This window comes from Tarenaya hassleriana, unplaced genomic scaffold, assembly GCF_000463585.1.
Source record: "Tarenaya hassleriana unplaced genomic scaffold, ASM46358v1 Cleome12, whole genome shotgun sequence".
Classification (NCBI taxonomy): domain Eukaryota; kingdom Viridiplantae; phylum Streptophyta; class Magnoliopsida; order Brassicales; family Cleomaceae; genus Tarenaya; species Tarenaya hassleriana.
In genome coordinates this window covers 977563-998294 of record NW_010962392.1, presented here as the reverse complement: position 1 = coordinate 998294, position 20732 = coordinate 977563, and the positions used below count along the sequence as shown (strand labels likewise).

Sequence of the window (20732 nt, the reverse complement as noted above, 5' to 3'; positions counted from 1 at the left end):
GTGCGTGTATATATATACATATGATTGATGAATTCTACAAAATTATTTTGCAAATAGTTTTAAAGTTGAATTTTTTCACCAAAGTAAATTATTTTTTTTAATAATGATTTTTGGTTTATAGATGTATGGAAATATAAGTCTGCAATCTAAGCGGATTCGGTAAGTTCATCACGTTCCTAAATTACCATAAAGCCACCGTCTTTAATTTCCAACTTCGCTCCCAACCCCTATTTGATTCAGCTCATACATACATACATACATACATACATACATACATACATACATACATACATACATACATACATATACATCCATACATACATACATATATGCTTTGTGTAAAGCCTTTATATAGCCTGACCGTAATTGCTTAGTCAGTCTCTCATTTAAGCAATCTCTCTCTCTCTCTGAATCTCTGAGAAATTTCTCAGTTTCAGAGCTGTGGTTTCTTCTTCTTCTTCTTCTCTCTATCATCAAGTGTATTAGCCCTAAATCTGCATGCTCGATCTGATGATCTTTGATCTCCATCTCCTTATTCCCCGCTGCTTCTGATTTCTATCAGATTCGGAAGTCGGAGATGAATGTGCTTGGTCTCATGGGTCTGTGATCGAGATCGATAAGGCCGTTGCGATCGGTGAAGAGAGAGAGAGAGAGAGAGAGACACTCACACACACGAATATTGGAGGCGAAAATGCGGGTGAAGGAGCTGCATCCTCTCTGCTGTGTCTCTCTGGAGAGTCCCCACGGGATCGGCGACGATCCGCCAGACACGGCGGCGCCGTTGACGAGGTCGAGGAGCCTTCCGGCGACGGCGGTGGCAGCGGCGATCGGTGGATCCGACGGGAAGAGGCAGAAGGCGGCAGGATCCGAAGCGGAGACGGTGGCCGGGATCCTCTACAAGTGGACGAACTTCGGGAAGGGATGGAGATCCCGGTGGTTCCTCCTCCGCAATGGTATCCTGTCGTACTCCAAGATCCGGAGGCCGGAGAATATGAATCTCCTCTCTCCGGCGGAGGATGTGAGGCTGATCGGAGATATTTCCACCAGTCGTCTCTCGAGGATGAATAGCTGCAGCGGACGCCGGAAACAGCACAAAACCGTTGGCATTGTTCATCTCAAGGTATATATGCATACGTACATACATATTTATACTGTACACATACGCAGTCTCCATTGCTGCGTGTTCAGAGAGACTTGAATTTGATTTTGAAATCAATTTGAAATATACCCATGGTTTCGCTCCCCCCCCCCCCTGTTGAATTGTTGATTTCTGAAAAAATTTCACCTGAGAATATCCATTCTCGTGATTTATTGATTTCCGTTCTTTATGTTGCTTTAAATGTTTGCTTGTTTTCCCTGGAATCTGATTTCTGGGGAAACGAAACGACCCTTCCCAAACGCAGATCAGGGCGAAGAACCGTTGGTTCCCGGTGTTGTGAAATAAAAATAAAACCCTAAATGGGACTTTCTGACAAAGAAGGAATCCTAATTAATTGTTTTGCCTCCATGTATGACTTTTCACCATCGTCACCATCGTCTTCCTCCCTGCTTGCTTTCTCCGTAGTTTGTTTTTTGTTCTCTCTCGATTCTCGTCTTTCGTATTTTATTATAATCCCTCTGGTATTCTACAGCTTTTAACTTGCTGTTAATCTGCAGTGGGTCACATCAACAGGTGCCTGTTTGTTTGTTTCAATGTTTAAAAAGGATTTGTCTTTTAATAATTTTCGCTGGTGCTGTGATCTGGTGTTGTAGGTCTAGGGTTTTATCATACGGTCGCATTGTTTTTCCGATTGGTAATTCACTGTTCGACATCACCTTCAGTTTTTTTTTTTGGCATTTTGATAATTCATTCCTCTTTTTTTTTTCCAGTTTCATCTCATCGTTGATCCGTCAACTTTTTGGGGTTTCTTTGTTCTTTGTTCTCTTTTAATTTTCTTTTGGGTAAAAAGCCAAGAAGCGCATAGATTTGTCAACTTCGGTTACTAATCTGTGAGCTTTTTCATTTGAGGCATCATTATTTTACTAAAAACATCAAGTTTTAATTTTTTTTCCTTCTGTACTCCCAATTTGTTCTTTGTTTTTCTCCCCTTTGCATGCGCCTTACTGTTGTGACCGGTCTTGACAAAGCTACTAATAAATCTTTATGCTTTTCTTATCTTTTTCTTTGGAACTCTCTTTGGGCAAAAAAGACCAACTTTATTATCTGTTTTATTTTTCTTCTGTTTAACCGGAATGGAATTATGTGCATGATATATTCTATGGTTCCGTTGGCGGTTGCCTTTATTATATGTTATAGTCTTTGGATTTGGCAAAATGATTGGTGAATTGTAGAGCTAGTCTGTAGGAAATGATGGAGTGTGGGGTACTTAAGGCCACCTCATGGAGCTTTGTCAAGTATGAGGACTATTGTATTCCATGTTTGACAGAATCAGTAGACGATGGGGCATGTTCTTAATTTTTCAGGGATTTTCTTGCTCAGCCTCTAATATTAATCCCTTAAAATCAAATACTTCATCAATGCTGGTCCAAAAACCATCTTTCAACTTATTTGCAAGGGGGTCGCTTTGCTTTCCAAAAATACATATAAATATTGATTTCTTGTGTGTTTGCTTTTGTAGTTTGAAAGAACATGATCATGATGATCTTCGTTTCTTTGCAAATCGTTTCGAGGCTTGGGCCAGTAATTAGATGGGTATTCTTCATTGTTTTTTTCAGCAGATTTCATCTTTCCGGGAAAGCAAATCTGATGATAGAAAGTTTTATATATTTACTGCTACCAAAACCCTTCATCTGAGGACAGATTCTAAGAGTGATAGAGCAGCATGGCTGCACGCTTTAAAGTCTACAAGAAGCTTGTTTCCACTCCGGTCACTTGATGGGAGTTTTCCCCTCATATCTCCAAAAGATTTATCCATATCGACTGAGAGGCTGAAGAAGCGTTTACTTGAAGAGGGAATGAGTGAGAATCTTGTAAAGGACTGCGAGCAGATTGTGCTCTCGGAGTTCTCCGAAATACGAGGACAGCTTAACCTTCTACAAGAAGAACGGACGACTTTGCTTGATGCTTTGAGGCAGCTGGAGGTAAAATTGATTAAATCTTCTCCTTGATATTGCTTTGGCTTCTTTGAGCTGCTTATGATGGTCTGGGACTCTTGGAAATTGGTTTATTTTTTCTTTTGACTCAAACCCACTTCAGTTTGTGTGCATGGTTAAACCCTTGAGCATACATAGGCTAGGCGACAAGCTATATGTGCCATGTTACTTGCAACTGGAAATTTCATCTAGTCCCTGGTGATGTTTGAGTTTGGTTGCGGAGCTCGAGAACGAGTTATTGGATTTTGGTGGCTAGGATCGTATCATGCAATTCAACCCATTAGGCCAAAGTTTCCTGATCTGTTTATGCTTGATTGAAATAGCAATCAGGATAATCACTTTCGTGTTATAGAAGAACCTAGTTTTTTAACACTTTTTAAAAATCAATTGATTTTCCTTGTGTTTTTTTTTTCCTTTCCTTTTGAATTCCTGAACGAGAAGGGCAGCAAAATGGTAAATTGTTGCGGTAACATGGTTGAAATTCACAAGGAGTCCTATTTTCTGCTCTTGACATCTTAAGCAGATTGTAGTCATACTAGCCGGCCCAAAGCATTGAAGATATATGGAGACTAGGTTGCTAAGATTTTGGATGAATATTGATTGCGTTGAACGTGTGTGTTCACTTTCCTACTATCTATCTTTAAAGGGGACGGGTCAAGTGATCAACATGGGTTGTCCACAGCGTTGAGAAATTCTTAATTTGATACATCTTATGAAAGATCTTATTCATGTTCTTGTATCAATTTACTAATTTCTAAGGATAGACATCCTGTGGGTGTTATTTGTCACTTTTCAGCATCTGTTGAGGATAAGTGTTTCACATCATATGCAGTATAAATATGTTGGCTATTCTTTTGTACAGGCAGCTAACCTCGAAGCTGAAGCTTCAGGGATCCATGACAGTGTCTACCAGTTAACAAAGCATGGATTTTCCAGCCTTGGTCGTGGAAAATATAGTGGTACCAACAATATCTGTTGCTTAATGCCTCTCTTATTCCCTTTCTATCTCTCTCTGCCTCTCTCTTTACTCTGACATGCAAATCTCTCCAGCATTTCCACCCAAGAAAAGTTGAAAAAAAACTCTGCCTAGTTTTGAGTTTTAGTCCATGCATGCCAAGGATAGCATGACAATGCCATTTCAGCATCTGTTATCACCTTTCTCGATTCACGTTTTGTTCTTTTCTTTTCTTTTCTTTTTTTGTAAAGACGTCTGAGGATTTGCACAGGGCTTCTTTTGTGGTTTACTTGACATTTTTTTTGGTTTCTAGAGTGCAGCACAACCGCTTCATCTGATGATATCGAGAAACAAGAGTTTGAGGATGTGTCTGAGGAAGATGAGCCTTCCTTCCATGACACAAAGGAGTATTTTGCTGAATCCGATGTTGGTTCTGAATGTACGAATATCAAGAGAAGAACAAAGCTTCCCGATCCAGTGGAAAAAGAGAAAGGTGTAAGTCTTTGGTCTATGATCAAAGATAATGTTGGAAAGGATCTCACACGAGTTTGTCTCCCTGTCTATTTCAATGAACCGATATCATCTCTCCAAAAGTGTTTCGAAGACTTGGAATATTCTTATCTTCTTGACCGAGCGTATGAATACGGAAAATCAGTAAGTCTACACGAAGAACTTCAACATATAAAATACATTTGCCTCCTTTGACATGTAATTTACTTTCCTATGGTTAGTGCAAGCTTTTGCTCTATTTGACTGAAATTCTTTACCGGTCTTCTCCTTCTTAACTTTCTCTTATTTGGCTAAAGGTAGAGACGTCAAGAACACATTATGCATCTAAGATTTCCAATGCATTCCCCTCAAATATCATATACTTGTTTGATCTTTGCATATTTGTGAAATCCAGTTATTCTCTTCTATGCTCTGTTTGTCTTGGATTCAACTCTTTGCCTGTTGGATTAACTTAAGTTTACTTTATCAGGGGAACAGTCTACTGAGAGCCCTGAATGTTGCTGCATTTGCGGTCTCTGGATATGCTTCCACTGAAGGCCGACACTGTAAACCCTTTAACCCTTTGCTCGGAGAAACTTATGAAGCTGACTATCCTGAGAAGGGGGTTCATTTCTTCTCTGAGAAGGTATTTCTTCACATACTTTATACATTAAGTGAAATATGTCTGTTGTGGTACTGATAACATTTCCTCTGAAGATATCGTTGGCTTTGCAACTTTTTTGGAAAAGTCAATAAGGAAAGACTTTCAATTCGAAACTCCCGACTCTATATTCACAGTTCAACTCCATTTCATTTGTAGGTTAAGAGTTCTTAGGATGCATGCTTTGTGTAGAACATCCATATTACATGCTCTGGCAAAGTCATCCTTCTTCCTGCCAAATCTTATTGCAAGCTCTTTGATTTGAGAGCTCTAAATTTTATGCACACTTGTATGCAGGAAAAAAAAATCTTGAGAAGTATGGATTATAACTCTACTTTGGTTATCTGTTCTTATTATAGGTGAGCCACCATCCAACTGTTATCGCCTGCCACTGCGAAGGTAAAGGGTGGAAGTTCTGGGGTGACACGAACCTCCGGTCAAAGTTTTGGGGCAGATCTATTCAAGTTGACCCTGATGGAGTTCTGACTCTGGAGTTTGATGATGGAGAAATGTTCCAGTGGAGCAAGGTACATTAACAGTGAATTCCAACCCCTTTGCTCATTTATGTTTTCGGCATTGAGATATAACCCTATATTTTATCTTGTCCTTAGGTAACAACAACTATATACAATATAATACTAGGTAAACTGTATTGCGATCACCATGGCGTTATGGAAATCCGTGGGAATCGCCAATATTCTTGTACACTCAAGTTCAAGGAGCAATCCATTCTTGATAGAAATCCTCATCAGGTGAGTCAAAACATATATTCTTTTTCATCAAATTCTGTTTTGCTCTGTATAAGTTAATCAGTACACATGTCGATTTTAGCCGATATTTTTTTTCCTGAATATCTGAGTAACAACTTGATCGGTTATATAGGTTAACGGTTTTGTAGAAGACGTTAATGGGAAAAAGGCTGCGACGATATTTGGTAAATGGGATGATAGCATATACTATGCTGTCGGTGATGGAATCAGCAAGACGAAAGTCGCTGATCCCACAGTAAATGACTCGTTGCTGTGGAAAAGGACCAAACCACCTCCCAATCTCACTAGATACAACTTAACATCGTTTGCCATCACTCTAAATGAGCTGACACCTGGTCTGCAGGTACATATGTTTGTGTTACATGAATTCCAGTTTCTTGTTAGATGTTATATTTAGTAGTTTTCTTCTGAAAAATTGTCTAAACTTGGGGCGGATTTTGATTCTATGGATTAAGGAGAAACTCCCTCCCACAGATTCCAGGCTCAGACCAGATCAGCGTCACCTCGAGAACGGGGAGTATGAGAAGGCAAACGGAGAGAAGCAACGGTTAGAGAGAAGGCAAAGGATGGTATATAATCTGAACGCTACAAATCGATGGTAGAATGGAATTCTGATTGTTATATATATAATCCGTTATTAATATCTTGCATTCTGCAGTCACGGAAACTTCAGGAAAGCGGGTGGAGGCCGAGATGGTTCGAGAGAGATGGAGAGAACGGAACCTTCAAGTACACGGGCGGATACTGGGAGGCACGAAAACAGAGGAGTTGGGTGAATTGCCCTGACATATTCGGGGAGTTCACTGAAGAGCTTTGATCTGATCATGCTGAAAGCTTTTTTGGGTTTGGCCTCAGGTACACAACTGGATATATATATTTTCATGAACATCTCAACCCGAGGGGTAAGCGGGTATTTGTTTCTCACATATTATAACCAAAGTATTGGTCTTTATTACAGGCAGTCTCTGATATGTGAAATCTTCACTCAACACTGTTTCTAATGGGAAAGAGAGGATAGACTTTTGAAATGTCCGAGCAGAACCTGATCGATTCAGACATGGAAAAACTAAGCTTTTAGGGTTTCTGTCTTCAAAGAAAGAATCCTGAGAAGAACCAAAAGAGGGGAAATATTATTTTTTTTTTCAGATCAGAGATTCTTCTTTGTGTAACGATGTTGTAAAGTCACTCGACACAAAGTACTCTCTCTCTCTTCACGTAGTTTGGTCTCACAAGAGATAGTTAGCCCTTTGATTGAGAAGACAAACATTGGACTGGATGTTCTTTGTGATCTATTTTGTATTTAGTTCATTTAATCTCTGATGAATAAATAGAGGCAGACACGATCTTTCATTTCACTCCTATATATATGTGTATATATGTGTGTGTGTGTGTGTGTGTGTACATATATATATTGAATTAGTTCGTAGACTGGTTTTGTGGAATGTGAAATTGTGTTGATGATGGGTACAAACGCATTTGAGGGTTAACCAATCAAAAACCGACCTGGAAACCGGACTGCCAACCCTCTTGAGTCATAGGTTATATCATTTGGTATGAGAGATTGAGCCGTGCCTTTGTAGGTATGTCTCTCTTCGTTTTCTACGTATGCAATTTAAACGAATGAACTGATACAAACGATTAAAATGAATGTTTTATGTTCTACACAAAAACTCAGTCTAATCTCGTAACCGAAATCAACCATATGATTTGAAATATACACTTCATCCCCAGATCCGGGGCAAGACAGACGATTTATATCCCATTTCACCGGTTGAATTATCCAAGTTTAGGGTACATTAGTTTAGTTGTTTGAATAAAATAAGACTCTAGGATTTGTTTATTCATTGTTTTCTACTTCACCACACAATCTTTTTTTTTATGTATAAGATTTTTACTTGGAAAGAAATATTATATTGATCGTTCATGACACACAATCCATAAAACACAAACAAAAAAGAGATCAAAACGTGTAAAAGAAGTACCAACTCTTTTTTTTTTTTATTACACGCTACTTTTATTGCAACATATGCTCATCTTTTTGCTCAAAAAAACAAACATACAAAGTACAAGAAGCAACATACTTAAACGATTCAGGCAGGCAAAGCGCATACACTCATGCTTGTTTATTACATTATTCATTCGTTATAATATATATATTAGGGTTTTAACATTTGTAAAGGCAGTCTGTTTCATCACTGGATGCGAGCGCAAACATTTCGGACGAGGCGGACGAAGTCAACATTAGGGAGACGGGTACCGATGACACTAACCCTGACTGAGGCATCGACGCAAGCAGTGTTCTGTGACTCGGTCAGGCCTCTCACGAGGCTGCAGCAGTTACTGAGACTGGGTGCAGGCACTGGTACTCCAACTCCCACGCCGATTCCGCCATTGTTTACACCGACGTTGACAGTGGCATTGTTGACAATGTCAGTGACAGCGGTGACGAGTTCAGTGGCGCAGCTCCTAACTTGGAGGAGACTCCTCGGACAAACAGAAACGGAAAGTACTCCGTGAGCGGTTTTGGGGAAGTGGGAGAAGAGGAGGATGTTGAACGCTAGGACAAGAATCATCCTGGTCGAGCACTTCGATGCCATGTCTTTGGGAATGGTGAGTGATGTTTCTCTTTCTTTTTTTGGTTCTTGTTTTTTTTTTTTGGCAACTTTGTGAGATGGGTGTGAAGAGAATGGGAGTGAGGTTTGTGGGTATATATAGTGTGAGAAACTTGATTAAAGAATGGCAGTGGGTAATTAATTTGAGTGCCGAACCTATCTCTTTAGACGCCATTTTAGATCAAACTTCTCATACTTTATTCCAATAAGCAAATCTTGAAAAAAAAAAAGATAAACAAAACATAAATTCAATCAAAATTTAGCCCCCAAACAGTTTTACTTAGTCCTCGAGATGAAAATCAGAACACGGTTAGGAACATCTCGCTCGAACTCATGAATATGTGGTTTGTCTCCATGGCTCGTTAAACTGCGTCAGTCCACGTCGTAATTCTCATGCAAAACCTAACAAAAAATAGATTCCAATCCAACCATGACACTGTATCACTCCTTTTCCGTCTCATGTTCGAAACTTTGTCGCACCGGTTAAGTTGTTGATGTTGTGACTTAGAGATCACGGGGTTCGAGTCCTGGAAACATCCTTCCCCGCACCCCCTCCCAACGGGATGCTTTGTGTAACCGGCTGACCTTTTGTTGTTATGGCCCCCCACTGAAACCTCTTCATTGAACTTTTGCTTTTGTGGGCTTTCTTCACGTGTCCGTATACAACCCATCTGATTGCGCCTCTTTATCCACTTTGAAACGCACACACACTAGTAGTTCAACCTCGTTGCCTCGTCCCCATTCAGTAGGTTCCTCTGTGATTGGTTCTTGCCCTCATTTCCCATTGTTGAATTACTGGTTTTCGGCTGCTGTCACTGGTGCCACTGCCTGGTTTCATGACACTTTCCAATCAGATCAAACCATAACAAAAACCTGACTCCTAAACTGAAACTGCCCACCCTCTAAGTCATAGGATAGAAATCAAATCTATGCATGAAACCAAACCCCAAAGGCTTTTCTCGAGAGAGCTCTAGTCTCCAAGCTTCATCTAAAGAGATAGGTTTGGCACTCAAATTAAATTACCCGCTACCATTCTTCAGTCAAATCTTCACACACTATATATACCCACAAACCTCACTCCCATTCTCTTCACACCCATCTCACAAAGTTGCCAAAAAAAAAAACAAGAACCAAAAAAAGAAAGAGAGAAACATCACTCACCATTCCCAAAGACATGGCATCGAAGAGCACGACCAGGATGATTCTTGTCCTAGCGTTCAACATCCTCCTCTTCTCCCACTTCCCCAAAACCGCCCATGGAATACTTGACGTAACCATTTGTCCGCGGAGTCTCCTCCAAGTTAGGAGCTGCGCCACTGAACTCGTCACCGCTGTCACCAGCATCGTCAATGGTGCCACTGTTAACGTCGGTGTAAACAATGGTGGCATCGGAGTGGGAGTTGGCGTACCAGTGCCGGCACCCAGTCTCACTAACTGCTGCAGCCTCGTTAGAGGCCTGACCGAGTCACAGACCACTTCTTGCGTCAATGCCTCGGTCAGGGCTAGTCTCCTCGGCATCCTTCTCCCTAATGTTGACTTTGTCCGCCTCGTCCGAAATGTTTGCGCTCGCGTCCAATGATTGCCCTTCGACAACAGCCTGCCTTTACAAACGCTAAAACCCTACATATATAGTATGAATAAATAACCAACGTAATAAAGGAATGTTACCTCGTTTACTTTGTATGTTTGTTTTCAGAAAAGATAAGCATATCTATTGTAATAAAAGTAAACATCTAATAAAGAGTTAGTACTTCTTTTGAACTCTTTACACATCATCTCTTCTGATTTGTGCTTTGGGGATGGTGGCATGAACAATAAAGAAGCATATAATAAGTTTGAGTCGTGACTGAGACAACAATAGGTTGAGTACATTAGCATATGACACATACAGCGAAGAATGCATACCTTTTCTTTTCTTACAAACGAAAAGCTCGGACAAAATAGAATGTATGGTACCAGTCATTTTATTGCACGATGGGTTATGAAGTCTCCTCGTTGCCTAATACTTCCTCTAGCATTTCTAAATACCCTTTCTTGGAAGTTCCTCACACCGCGGTAGAGTTATATCGAATTCCCTGAGTGGTTGCTGCCTCAAACCTTGTCCAAAGCTCCCTCTTCAGCGTACTCTCACCCGCTCATCTGTTTTTCCCTGTTGTGCTTTCAAATCCTTTACACATTGGAGTGCTCTAGACAATCACTGAACTATTTCTCTCATGCTCTGACCAAAACCTGGAAAAAAAATAACTTTGTTATGAACTCATGAACATGGTAAATCAACCTTGGTACTATTCAGTAGTGCAACCAGATGTGAAAGATTAGGAACTTATGTTCCGCCCCAAGCACGAACCTTTGATGTTTTTTGTCCCCGGTAGAAATTCTTTTCTTATCTGGACAAGCACACACGCCTAGCATATTGATGAGATCACCAGCTTCATCCGCTGCTTTTTCATCCACAGGCTCCAACATAATGCATGCTTTAGGAGGAGAAAACGACCAGTTTGATGAAGATTCAACGTTTGTTTTTCTACTTATTTGAGCATGCTGTATTCTCAAAAGCTCGGGATATTTCAGAGCTAGATCGTCTGAGTTCCCAGAATAACCAGAATCAGAGCTGTGGGATCCAGTAGAATCACTGGTTCCGAAGACATGATGGGTTGACTTACAAGCCCCTAGTTTTGCTTGATGGGGAGACCTAGAAGAAGGGCCAAGCATTGTGCAAGATTCAGGCGGTGACATCTTCAAGCGAGGGGTCATAAGAAGTTCAGACTGAGCTTTTCTTCCCTAAACTGGAGAAGAGACAGGCACAACCTCTACCGAGTTTTCATCGAGATCCATGGCATGCCTTACAGAATTACTAAGTCCTGCTTTCACCCACTCGCTTCTTACAACATCACCCCCTGTTTGCTTATAGACATCAATTTGCAGTTGTGCGCAAGTCAAATGATTTTAAAGAATGCACCATTTCCAACTTCCTACGAAATTTAGGGGTTTTGCCATTTTATTCCCTGTTTTCCCGTATTAAAACCCTATGTTTCCTCGAGTTTCTAGGATTTCAGTTCAAAAGTTCCAATCCTCACATCTACAGAACATAACTCCAATCCCTCGTTCAATCTCGAGGTTTTCCGAAACTAACAACAAGTTTCCTCATTTAGTTCCCATGTCGGGAAATCATCATCAACAAGATGGAATACGAGACGATTTCTTTGAAAAGATACTAACCGTACCACCTGGCTACAGCGGCGACGGCGGAAGCAGCGGCAGAGGAGGAGGAGAAATCGGCGGTACCTCCTCCCCTTCCTCCATGCCATGATGCTTCAGCTCGGCTCCGCAGGCGGAGGAGTCGACGGTGACGGTGGATTCCGGGGACTGAGCATGGGTCCATGAAGGGTCTTGATTTTTAATTTTAGGGTTTTATTTCTGGTTTCCCATTTTTTATGGGTTTATTGAACCATTTTAGATTTTTTAACCAATACCTGTTTTTAAATTTTTGTCTACGTGTCAATGTCATTTTGACGTATATACCCACATCAACTCCTTTTGTCTACTTTAACAATCGAGCTCAATTATTTTTTAAATCATTTAAAAAAATTAGCATTTTTTAAATATCCAAAACAATACCTAAAACTTCTCAATTTTTATAAAATAAAACCTAAACTTTATTTTTTGTCAAATAAAACCCTAACTTCATTTTTCAGTAAAAAATAAAATCGAATTTTATATTCTTTGACATTTTTAACTCGACGTGGCGTTCCGACATCTTATATGATAAGTAACCCTTTGATTGTATTTGACACATCATCGTCTATATGTCATGATATCGCAATATCACGTCACAATAGGGTTAAAAATGACAGAGATTATAAAATTCGAATTTATTTGTGACTAAAAAATGAAACTATAATTTTATTTGATAAAAAACGAAGTTTAGATTTTATTTTATGAAAATTGAGAAGTTCGCTTATTGTTTTGGGATTTTTTCTTTTTTTTGGCCAAAACAAAATCTAGTGTTCAGTTCAGTATTTTTTTTTGAGAATTTTTTCATATATATATATATATATATATATATATATAGTTAGGTCTTATTCATCCAATCATATATATATATATATATATATAAGAATTTTTAATAGATAATAAATTCAAAATTACAATGAATGCAGATTTAAATAATTATTCAATTTTAAAAAATATAATAAATTAATTTCAATACCTTATAAAACTTTGAGAATTTGACCATTAATAAATCTTAAATCAATATATATACTACTAAACATTAAGACATAGGATAGAAATCAAATCTATGCATGAAACCAAACCCCAAAGGCTTTTCAAGAGAGTGCCCTAGTCTCCGAGCTTCACCTAAAGAGATGGGTTCGGCGCTCATTAAATTACCCGCTACCATTCGTTTGTCAAAGCTTACACACACTATATATACCCACAAACCTCACTCCCATTCTCTTCACACCCATCTCACAAAAGTTGCCAAAAACAAGACAAAGAAACATCACTCACCATTCCCGAAGACATGGCGTCGAGGACCACGACCAGGATGATTCTTGTCCTAACATTCAACATCCTCCTCTTCTCCCACTTCGCCAAAACCGCCCATGGAATACTTGACGTAACCATTTGTCCGCGGAGTCTCCTCCAAGTTAGGAGCTGCGCCACTGAACTCGTCACCGCTGTCACCAGCATCGTCAACGGCGCCACTGTTAACGTCGGTGTAAACAATGGTGGCATCGGAGTGGGAGTTGGCGTACCAGTGCCGGCACCCAGTCTCACTAACTGCTGCAGCCTCGTTAGAGGCCTGACCGAGTCACAGACCACTTCTTGCGTCAATGCCTCGGTCAGGGCTAGTCTCCTCGGCATCCTTCTCCCTAATGTTGACTTTGTCCGCCTCGTCCGAAATGTTTGCGCTCGCGTCCAGTGATCGCCCTTCGACAACAGCCTGCCTTTACAGACGCTAAGACCCTATACATATATCGTATGAATAAATAACTAAAGTAATAAAGGAATGTTACCTCGTTTACTCTGTGTGTTTGTTTTGAGCAAAGATAAGCATATCTTTTGTAATAAAAGTTGCAGCTAACAAAGAGTTACTACTTCTTCTGAACTTTACACACATCACCTCTTCTGATCTGTTCTTTGGGTTTGGGGATGGTGGCATGAACAATAAACAAGCGAGAAGAATGCCTAGTTTTTTTCCTTAGAGCTCGAACATTAGCATATAACACTAGACTTTAAAAAAAAACCCTAAACTTTTTAAATGATTTTAAAAAAATATTTGAACTCTTCGACGATTATCAAATTAGACAAAACGAACTCATGTGATATCCAAAAGTGCAAACATGGCGTGTGAAAATTTATTCCATTTTGCCACGTCGGTATACACGTTAGAATGATATTGACACGTAAACAAAAATATTAGTTTAGGATTAAGCAGGAAATCCCAACTGGTTCACTAAACCTATACAAAAAAAATAAGAAACAAAAAATAAAATTCTAAAGTTCAGAAATTCAGGAAACTGAAAGCTTGAGGGCTTTGGTCTCAATTTGTGCAGATTCAAAAAAAGAGAAAAAAGATCTAATGTTTGTCCGAGTTTTTCTTCGAGGGTTTTGTTGGAATCACAACTCTGTCAACGCAGGAGCTTGCTCTTGTATAACCGATCTCAAACCCGTATAAAAGAGGAGGGTTTTTGTGATAGTTTGGCAACCCGCAAAAGAAAACAAATATCAAGTCTCGTATGCAATAAATTCACAAGTTTCAAGACGTAACGAGTAGAATGAATGAAGAGTTTGGGATTAAAGCGAAGTTGAAAGTTCAAGGTCAAGTTTTGTTGGAATCACACATTCAAGACGGACCCATGTACTGGTTGTTGTCCTTTTGCTTAAATGGATTCAAAAATTTCATCTTTCATGTGAATTTCTTTAGTTTTGAGTTTTGTTCTAACAATTCTTAGGATCTGAGCGAGTCAAATGATTTTAAAGAATGCACCATTTCCAACTTCCTACGAAATTTAGGGTTTTTGCCATTTCATTCCCTGTTTTCCTGTATTAAAAACCCCATGTTTCCTCGAGTTTCTAGGATTTCAGTTCAAAAGTTCCAATCATCATTTCTATTTTCTACATAACAGAATTGCAATCCCTCGTTCAATCTCTAGGTTTTCTGAAACCAACAACAAGTTTCCTCATTTAGTTCCCATGTCGGGAAATCATCGCCAACAACCTGGCTACAGCGGCGACGGCGGAAGTAGCGGCAGAGGAGGAGGAGAAATCGGCGGTACCTCCTCCTCTTCCTCCATGCCCATGATGCTTAAGCTCGGCTCCGCCGGCGGAGGAGTCGACGGAGACGGTGGATTCCGGGGACTGAGCATGGGTCTTGATTTTTAATTTTAGGATTTTATTTTTGGTTTCCCTCTTTTTTTTTTATGGGTCCAGTGAATCACTTTAGATTTTTTGGTTACTCCTAAACCAACCTTAGTTTTTTTTAATTTTTATCTACATGTCAATAGCATCATTCCAACGTTTATATCGACGTGGCAAAGCGAAATAAATTTTCGCATGCAACGGTCAATTCGTTTTGTATAATTTGGTAATTGTCGAAAAGTTCGATTATTTTTTGAATCATTTAAAAATTTAATGTTTTTTTCCCAAACAAAATCCAGTGTTTTTTTTTTCAAAATCGTAAAGTTTAACATTTTTTGGAGATTTTCCCATATTTACATGTGTGTATATATATACATTTATTCATCCAATCATATATATAAGATGCAGTATTTTAATAAATAATAAATTCAAAATTACAATGTATTTTAAATAATTATTCAAATTTAAAAAATATAATAACTTAATATTTAAATTAATTTTAATACCATATAAAACTTTGAGAATACAATTTTTTATCTATCTTAAATCAATATATGTACTTTAAATTTTGTTATCAATTTTTTATTTTTGGTTATCTCAAACATGTGTATGTTGACTATCTTGTACTTGTATTTTTGTGGTTTAGTATTCATACGTTTAAATTTTTCAGAATGTTCAAGCATGAAACTCGACCCTAAACAATACAGAAACCTGTAGGTAGGACCGAGTTTCAGGCCAAAAACTTTAGGCTCGATTCTGTTTCGGACGACCCGTAAACTTGAAGTTTTCCTCGGCTCGGGCCGGACGGACCCAACCCAACCCGAGTATTGTGACATGGGATCCATAACCCATCTGATTGCATCTTTTTATCCACTTTGAAACACGCACTAGTAGTTCAACCTCATTGCCTCTTACCCATTCAGCAGGTTCCTCAAGTGGGGGATGGATTGGTTCTTGCCCTCGTTTCCCATTGTTGAATTACTGGTTTTCGGCTGCTGTCACTGGTGCCACTGCCTGGTTTCATGACACTTTCCAATCAGATCAAACCATAACCAAAACCTGACTCCTAAACCGAAACTGCCCGCCCTCTAAGTCATAGGATAGAAATCAAATCTATGCATGAAACCAAACCCCAAAGGATTTTTAAGAGGGTGCCCTAGTCTCCAAGCTACATCTAAAGATATAGGTTCGGCACTCAAATTAAATACCCACTACCATTTTTTAGTCAAGCTACACACTATATATACCCACACCTCACTTCCATTACCTTCACATCCATCTCACAAAATTACAAAAAAAAAAGAACCGAAAAAAAAGAGAAACATCACTTACCATTCCCAAAGACATGGCATCGAAGAGCACGACCAGGATGATTCTTGTCCTAGCGTTCAACATCCTCCTCTTCGACCACTTCGCCAAAACCGCTCATGGAGTAGTTTCCATTTCCATTTGTCCGAGGAGTATCCTCCAAATTACGAGCTGTGCCCCTGAACTAATCACCGCTGTCACCAGCATCGTCAACGGCGCCAATGCCAATATCGGTATAAACAATGGTGGCATCGGAGTGGGAGTTGGCGTACCAGTGCCGGCACCCAGTCTCACTAACTGCTGCAGCCTCATAAGTGGCCTGACCGAGTCACAGACCAACGCTTGCGTCAATGCCTCGGTCACGGCTAGTCTCCTCGGTATCCTTCTCCCTAATGTTGACTTTGCCAGTCTCGTCCGAAATGTCTGTGCCCGCCTCCAGTGATCGCCCTTCGACAACAGCCTGCCCTTACAAACGCTAAAACCCTACATATGTCGTATGAATAAATACCAACCTAATAAAGGAATGTTACCTCGTTTACTATGTATGTTTGTTTTGAGCAAAGATAAGCTCTATTGTAATAAACGTAACATCTAATAAAGAGTTAATACTTCTTTTGAACTTTTTACACATCATCTCTTCTGATCTGTGCTTTGGGGACAATAAAGAAGCACGTAACACGTTTGAGTCGTGACTGAGACAACAATAGGTTGAGTACATTAGCATATGACACATACAGCGAAGAATGCATACCTTTTTTTTCTTACAAACGAAAAGCTCGGACAAAATAGAATGTATGGTACCAGTCATTTTATTGCACGATGGGCTATGAAGTCTCCTCGTTGCCTGATACTTCCTCTAGCATTTCTAAAAACCCTTTCTTGGAAGTTCCTCGCACCACTGTAGAGTTATATGGAATTCCCTGAGTGGTTGCCGCCTCAAACCTTGTCCAAAGCTCCCTCTTCAGAGTACTCTCACCCGCTCGTCTGTTTTTCCCTATTGTGCTTTGAAATCCTTTGCACATTGGTGTGCTCTCGACAATCACTGAACTATTTCTCTCATGTTCTGACGAAAACCCGGAAAAAAACAACTTTGTTAGGAATTCATGAACATGGTAAATCAAACTTGGTGCTATTCAGTAGTGCAACCAGATGTGAAAGAGTAGGAACTTATGTTCCGCCCCAAGAACAAACCTTTGATGTTTTTTGTGCCCGGTAGAAATTCTTCTCTGTTATCTGGACAAGCGCACACGTCTAGCATATCGATGGCATCACCAGCTTCATCCTCTGCTTTTTCATCCACAGGCTCCAACATAATGCATGTCTTAGGAGGAGAAAACAACCAGTTTGGTGAAGATTCAGCATCTGTTTTTCTACTTATTTGAGCATGCTGTATTCCCAAAAGCTCGGGATATTTCAAAGCTAGATCGTCTGAATTCCCACAATAACCAGATCCAGAGCTGTGGGATCCAGTAGAATGACTGGTTCCGAAGTCAGGATGGGTGGACTTACAAGCCTGTTGTTTTGCTTGATGGGGAGACCTAGAAGCAGGGTCAAGCATTGTGCAAGATTTAGGGGGTGACATCTTCAAGCAAGGGGTCATAAGAAGTTCAGACTGAGCTTTTCTCCTGTAAACTGGCGAAGACACAGGCACAATCTCTACCAAGTTTTCATTGAGATCCGTGGCATGGCTTACAGAATTAATAAGTCCTGCTTTCGTACACTCGCCTCTTACAACATCAGCCCCTGTTTCCTTGTAGACATCAATTTGCAGTTGTGAAGCAGCATCCAATGTCATCCTTTCAGTCATCGGTTTAGATGATTTTTGATATTTGGAAGATTGATTCTTGCCTACCGCAAGTGGTGTCAACACGAAGAGTTGTTTACCCTTATCGATATTAAGGTCACCTCGCCATGACACAAGAGGAGAGGGGGAGATCAACGAATCAAACTTAGTATGCTCAGGGCTCTCAACTTCCAGTAGTTCTTCTTCACTCAGATGTGCACAACTACTGCTCATGAGAGATAGTTCCTTCCGATCTTCAGCCTGTAAGGAAGTGTCGGATATTGCTTTGTGTAATCGAGGAACCCAGGGCTGCAACTTCGAGAAGACAACCCCTTTAACTCGTACCATGACCAGTGGAAACAAACAATGCAGAAGAATCAGTATAAAGAAGCTAGAAAAGTAATACGACCTTTAGAGAAGTAAGCATATCAGACAGGACACATCTGAAAGATTCGATTTCTGCTGTCCCGTGTTTGCTCACGGTCCTAAGATTGGTGGCTTGCACAACGAGTTCATCAATCTGAATCCAAAAGAGATATAAGTCACAACACAGAGCACAATCACAATAAAAAATAGTTCTGCAATCGAAGAGTAAAATGAAATATCCTTAGTTCAGTGATGCCGATCAGATATAGAAAACCAGATATCAAACACCTATCACTCTATTTACATCTACTACACACGTACACAAAGATTCATGAAGAAACATCTAGTCCGAGAGAAGCACCTGACGCAATACAGTCGAGAGATCAGAATGTACAAGGAAGAGTAGATCCAATGAACAACCATCGCCATCATCACATTCTTCTTCCGTTCGCCTCGATTCATTAGCTGCAAAACAATCAAACGGAGAAAGACCCAAACCCCAGAATGTTAATGATTTTCACACTTCCTTTCGGATTCTATCATTAAATTGATCCCCTGTACAGAGCAAGAAGAGTACGAATACCTCGTCCTCGAACAACATTATGTGTAGCCGTAGAATATAGCTCCCTCTCCCTTGCCTACGATGTAGAAACGACAAAGTTCAAGACAGAAATGGGCATACGAAAGCAACCTAAATCCAAACAAGCGAAAAACGTGTGAAAAAAAGAGGGAAATTTTCACCGATTGTTTCTTAGACAGGGTCTTATCCGAAGAAGCAGCAAGGGCTTTCATACTTGTAGACTGGTTAACGAATACAGAGAAATGTTAGGACAGAGTACATCGAATCTTGTAAAACTCACGAAATATACTCTAATGACATCAATAAATTTTGGATCAAAGGCGAGGTTTTCGCATATGAAGTAGTTAAAACCGACGGAAACCCGAGTTGATAACGTAGAAGACAAAAGTAAATTGATCAGGGAGATATAGACCTGATGAGTCGAATATCGAGTCACATCAACGAGCGTTCCGAGATGCCGAGTCGACTGACTCGGTTTCGCCATTGACAAAGCTGCCCGTTGCAGAGACTTGTAGTTAGGGTTCTAGGAGAAGGCAAAGGCGGGATTTTGAATTTGGGGGGCTTTGAACACATGTCTGGTAAAATATATTTATTTTATTCGATGTTGGATAAAAAAATAAATACTACTAATAATGGGCTCAACAGAGGCACTTCAGGCCCAATAAATTGGACAACTTATTGATGAAGAAAGGCCCAATTTTACATATTTTATTTTGCCACGTGTAAACATTTGAATGGTGGATAAAACACTATGTAATCGTAAGACCAGTGTTTAATAGACGAATAAAATAATTACCAGACGATATTAATTTTTAACCTTTTTAATAATATTTTTTTTTAAATATTGCCATTTTAATGATATCATTATCAACCACAATGTGATTAAACTTAAATCCCAAATCAAAATTGGATCACAAAAATTAAAAATTCTATATTCTAAATCCCAAATTTTGATCACTAATGTGGTTTCTACAACACCATCATTTAATTTTTTAAGTGAATGTATTGTTTCTTTGTGTGGCCCTATTAATACCATACAAATCAAAAAAAAAAAAATTGTTATTTATATATCGTAAGCATTCATAAATATACGAAAATAATTTTAAAAAATGCATATAGGTGATATTGACTTGTACTCCATTTCACTAAAAACTAACATGAGATATTTTCAGATTTTGATGATTAAAAAAATCTAAAATTTACAAGATAGAGTAATTATTTCCCAAAATGAATACTAATTCAAGAGAGAAAAGATGAAAAACGAAATATATTTAACTAAAAGTGGTCAATGGTATATAGTGAATAATGAATTGGAACAACAACTCGGTCCAATAAGACATCTCCGTGCCTACCGCCCCGTGACACACCTTTGGCCTCATTTTAAAACCCTACCATATAAGCAGATTTTACTTATATACGGAAAATACTTATTTGCCCTTTTTAGACGAATAAAAACTATATGGTTTTTTATATAAATTAAAATACATTATTCTCTATACAATACTTGCTTAAAATAACAAAGTAGGCGAATGAAAATAAAAAAATATATATGTTGATCCAAATGGGATGATTTTATAATTTTTTTTTCATACAAACTAAATCATTAGTCCCAACCACTAGCGAAATATATAGAAAATTTATTATCGAATGCCTATTTATAAAAATTAGAGAACGTTATTTTAAATTTATAAATATATAAAATTTCATACTACTTTTTTCTTAATTTTATGTCGAGCCCGTATTAACCGG

At 39.2% G+C, this 20732-nt stretch overlaps 5 protein-coding genes and 1 pseudogene across 11 annotated transcripts; 2 read left to right on the top strand and 4 right to left on the bottom strand.

Annotated features, from left to right (window-relative positions):
* Positions 1–321: 321 nt before the first annotated feature.
* LOC104806338 (oxysterol-binding protein-related protein 2A-like) lies at positions 322–7329 on the top strand. Of its 6 annotated transcripts, none has more exons than XM_010531183.2 (11): positions 329–1120; positions 2716–3081; positions 3956–4052; positions 4362–4702; positions 5028–5183; positions 5558–5725; positions 5810–5950; positions 6081–6311; positions 6418–6537; positions 6627–6823; positions 6927–7329. In XM_010531183.2, the coding sequence occupies exons 1-10, from the start codon at positions 692–694 to the stop codon at positions 6783–6785; spliced, it is 2208 nt and encodes a 735-aa protein (XP_010529485.1). In that variant the 5' UTR covers positions 329–691; the 3' UTR covers positions 6786–6823; positions 6927–7329. The 6 variants fall into 6 exon arrangements, with proteins under 6 accessions (XP_019057310.1, XP_010529485.1, XP_010529486.1 ...); XM_010531184.2 differs by having other exon boundaries at positions 331–1120; positions 2719–3081; XM_010531185.2 differs by having other exon boundaries at positions 334–1120; positions 6424–6537.
* Positions 7330–8160: 831 nt separating this feature from the next.
* Positions 8161–8565, bottom strand: LOC104806986. The gene has a single exon (XM_010532102.1). It carries the CDS (start codon positions 8563–8565, stop codon positions 8161–8163), a length of 405 nt encoding a protein of 134 aa, XP_010530404.1.
* A 245-nt stretch (positions 8566–8810) lies between these two features.
* Positions 8811–12010, bottom strand: LOC104806337 (annotated as a pseudogene).
* A 1017-nt stretch (positions 12011–13027) lies between these two features.
* On the bottom strand, positions 13028–13704 carry LOC104806336. The gene is made up of 2 exons (XM_010531181.2): positions 13341–13704; positions 13028–13262 (listed from the first exon to the last, which is right to left on the bottom strand). Exons 1-2 carry the CDS (start codon positions 13447–13449, stop codon positions 13051–13053), a joined length of 321 nt encoding a protein of 106 aa, XP_010529483.1. The 5' UTR covers positions 13450–13704; the 3' UTR covers positions 13028–13050.
* Positions 13705–16291: 2587 nt separating this feature from the next.
* Positions 16292–16696, top strand: LOC104806985 (putative lipid-binding protein AIR1). The gene has a single exon (XM_010532101.1). It carries the CDS (start codon positions 16292–16294, stop codon positions 16694–16696), a length of 405 nt encoding a protein of 134 aa, XP_010530403.1.
* Positions 16697–16846: 150 nt separating this feature from the next.
* LOC104806335 lies at positions 16847–19543 on the bottom strand. Of its 2 annotated transcripts, XM_019201716.1 has the most exons (8): positions 19396–19543; positions 19145–19204; positions 18987–19041; positions 18765–18868; positions 18447–18557; positions 17446–18346; positions 17056–17317; positions 16847–16946 (listed from the first exon to the last, which is right to left on the bottom strand). In XM_019201716.1, the coding sequence occupies exons 1-7, from the start codon at positions 19465–19467 to the stop codon at positions 17079–17081; spliced, it is 1542 nt and encodes a 513-aa protein (XP_019057261.1). In that variant the 5' UTR covers positions 19468–19543; the 3' UTR covers positions 16847–16946; positions 17056–17078. The 2 variants fall into 2 exon arrangements, with proteins under 2 accessions (XP_019057261.1, XP_019057260.1); XM_019201715.1 differs by having other exon boundaries at positions 16847–17317.
* Positions 19544–20732: the final 1189 nt, after the last annotated feature.

Excerpts from the sequence above, each read along its gene's own strand:
- LOC104806338 (XM_010531183.2), top strand. The coding sequence starts at position 692 with ATGCGGGTGAAGGAGCTGCATCCTCTCTGCTGTGTCTCTCTGGAGAGT. Across the intron at positions 1,121-2,715 it reads TTGGCATTGTTCATCTCAAG|CAGATTTCATCTTTCCGGGA; the intron begins GTATATATGCAT and ends TGTTTTTTTCAG. Across the intron at positions 6,538-6,626 it reads TAGAGAGAAGGCAAAGGATG|TCACGGAAACTTCAGGAAAG; the intron begins GTATATAATCTG and ends TGCATTCTGCAG.
- LOC104806986 (XM_010532102.1), bottom strand. The coding sequence starts at position 8,565 with ATGGCATCGAAGTGCTCGACCAGGATGATTCTTGTCCTAGCGTTCAAC.
- LOC104806336 (XM_010531181.2), bottom strand. The coding sequence starts at position 13,449 with ATGCCGAGGAGACTAGCCCTGACCGAGGCATTGACGCAAGAAGTGGTC. Across the intron at positions 13,263-13,340 it reads GAGACTGGGTGCCGGCACTG|CGGTGACGAGTTCAGTGGCG; the intron begins GTACGCCAACTC and ends TGCTGGTGACAG.
- LOC104806985 (XM_010532101.1), top strand. The coding sequence starts at position 16,292 with ATGGCATCGAAGAGCACGACCAGGATGATTCTTGTCCTAGCGTTCAAC.
- LOC104806335 (XM_019201715.1), bottom strand. The coding sequence starts at position 19,467 with ATGGCGAAACCGAGTCAGTCGACTCGGCATCTCGGAACGCTCGTTGAT. Across the intron at positions 18,558-18,764 it reads TCTCGACTGTATTGCGTCAG|ATTGATGAACTCGTTGTGCA; the intron begins GTGCTTCTCTCG and ends TTTTGGATTCAG. Across the intron at positions 17,318-17,445 it reads GGGCACAAAAAACATCAAAG|AACATGAGAGAAATAGTTCA; the intron begins GTTTGTTCTTGG and ends GGTTTTCGTCAG.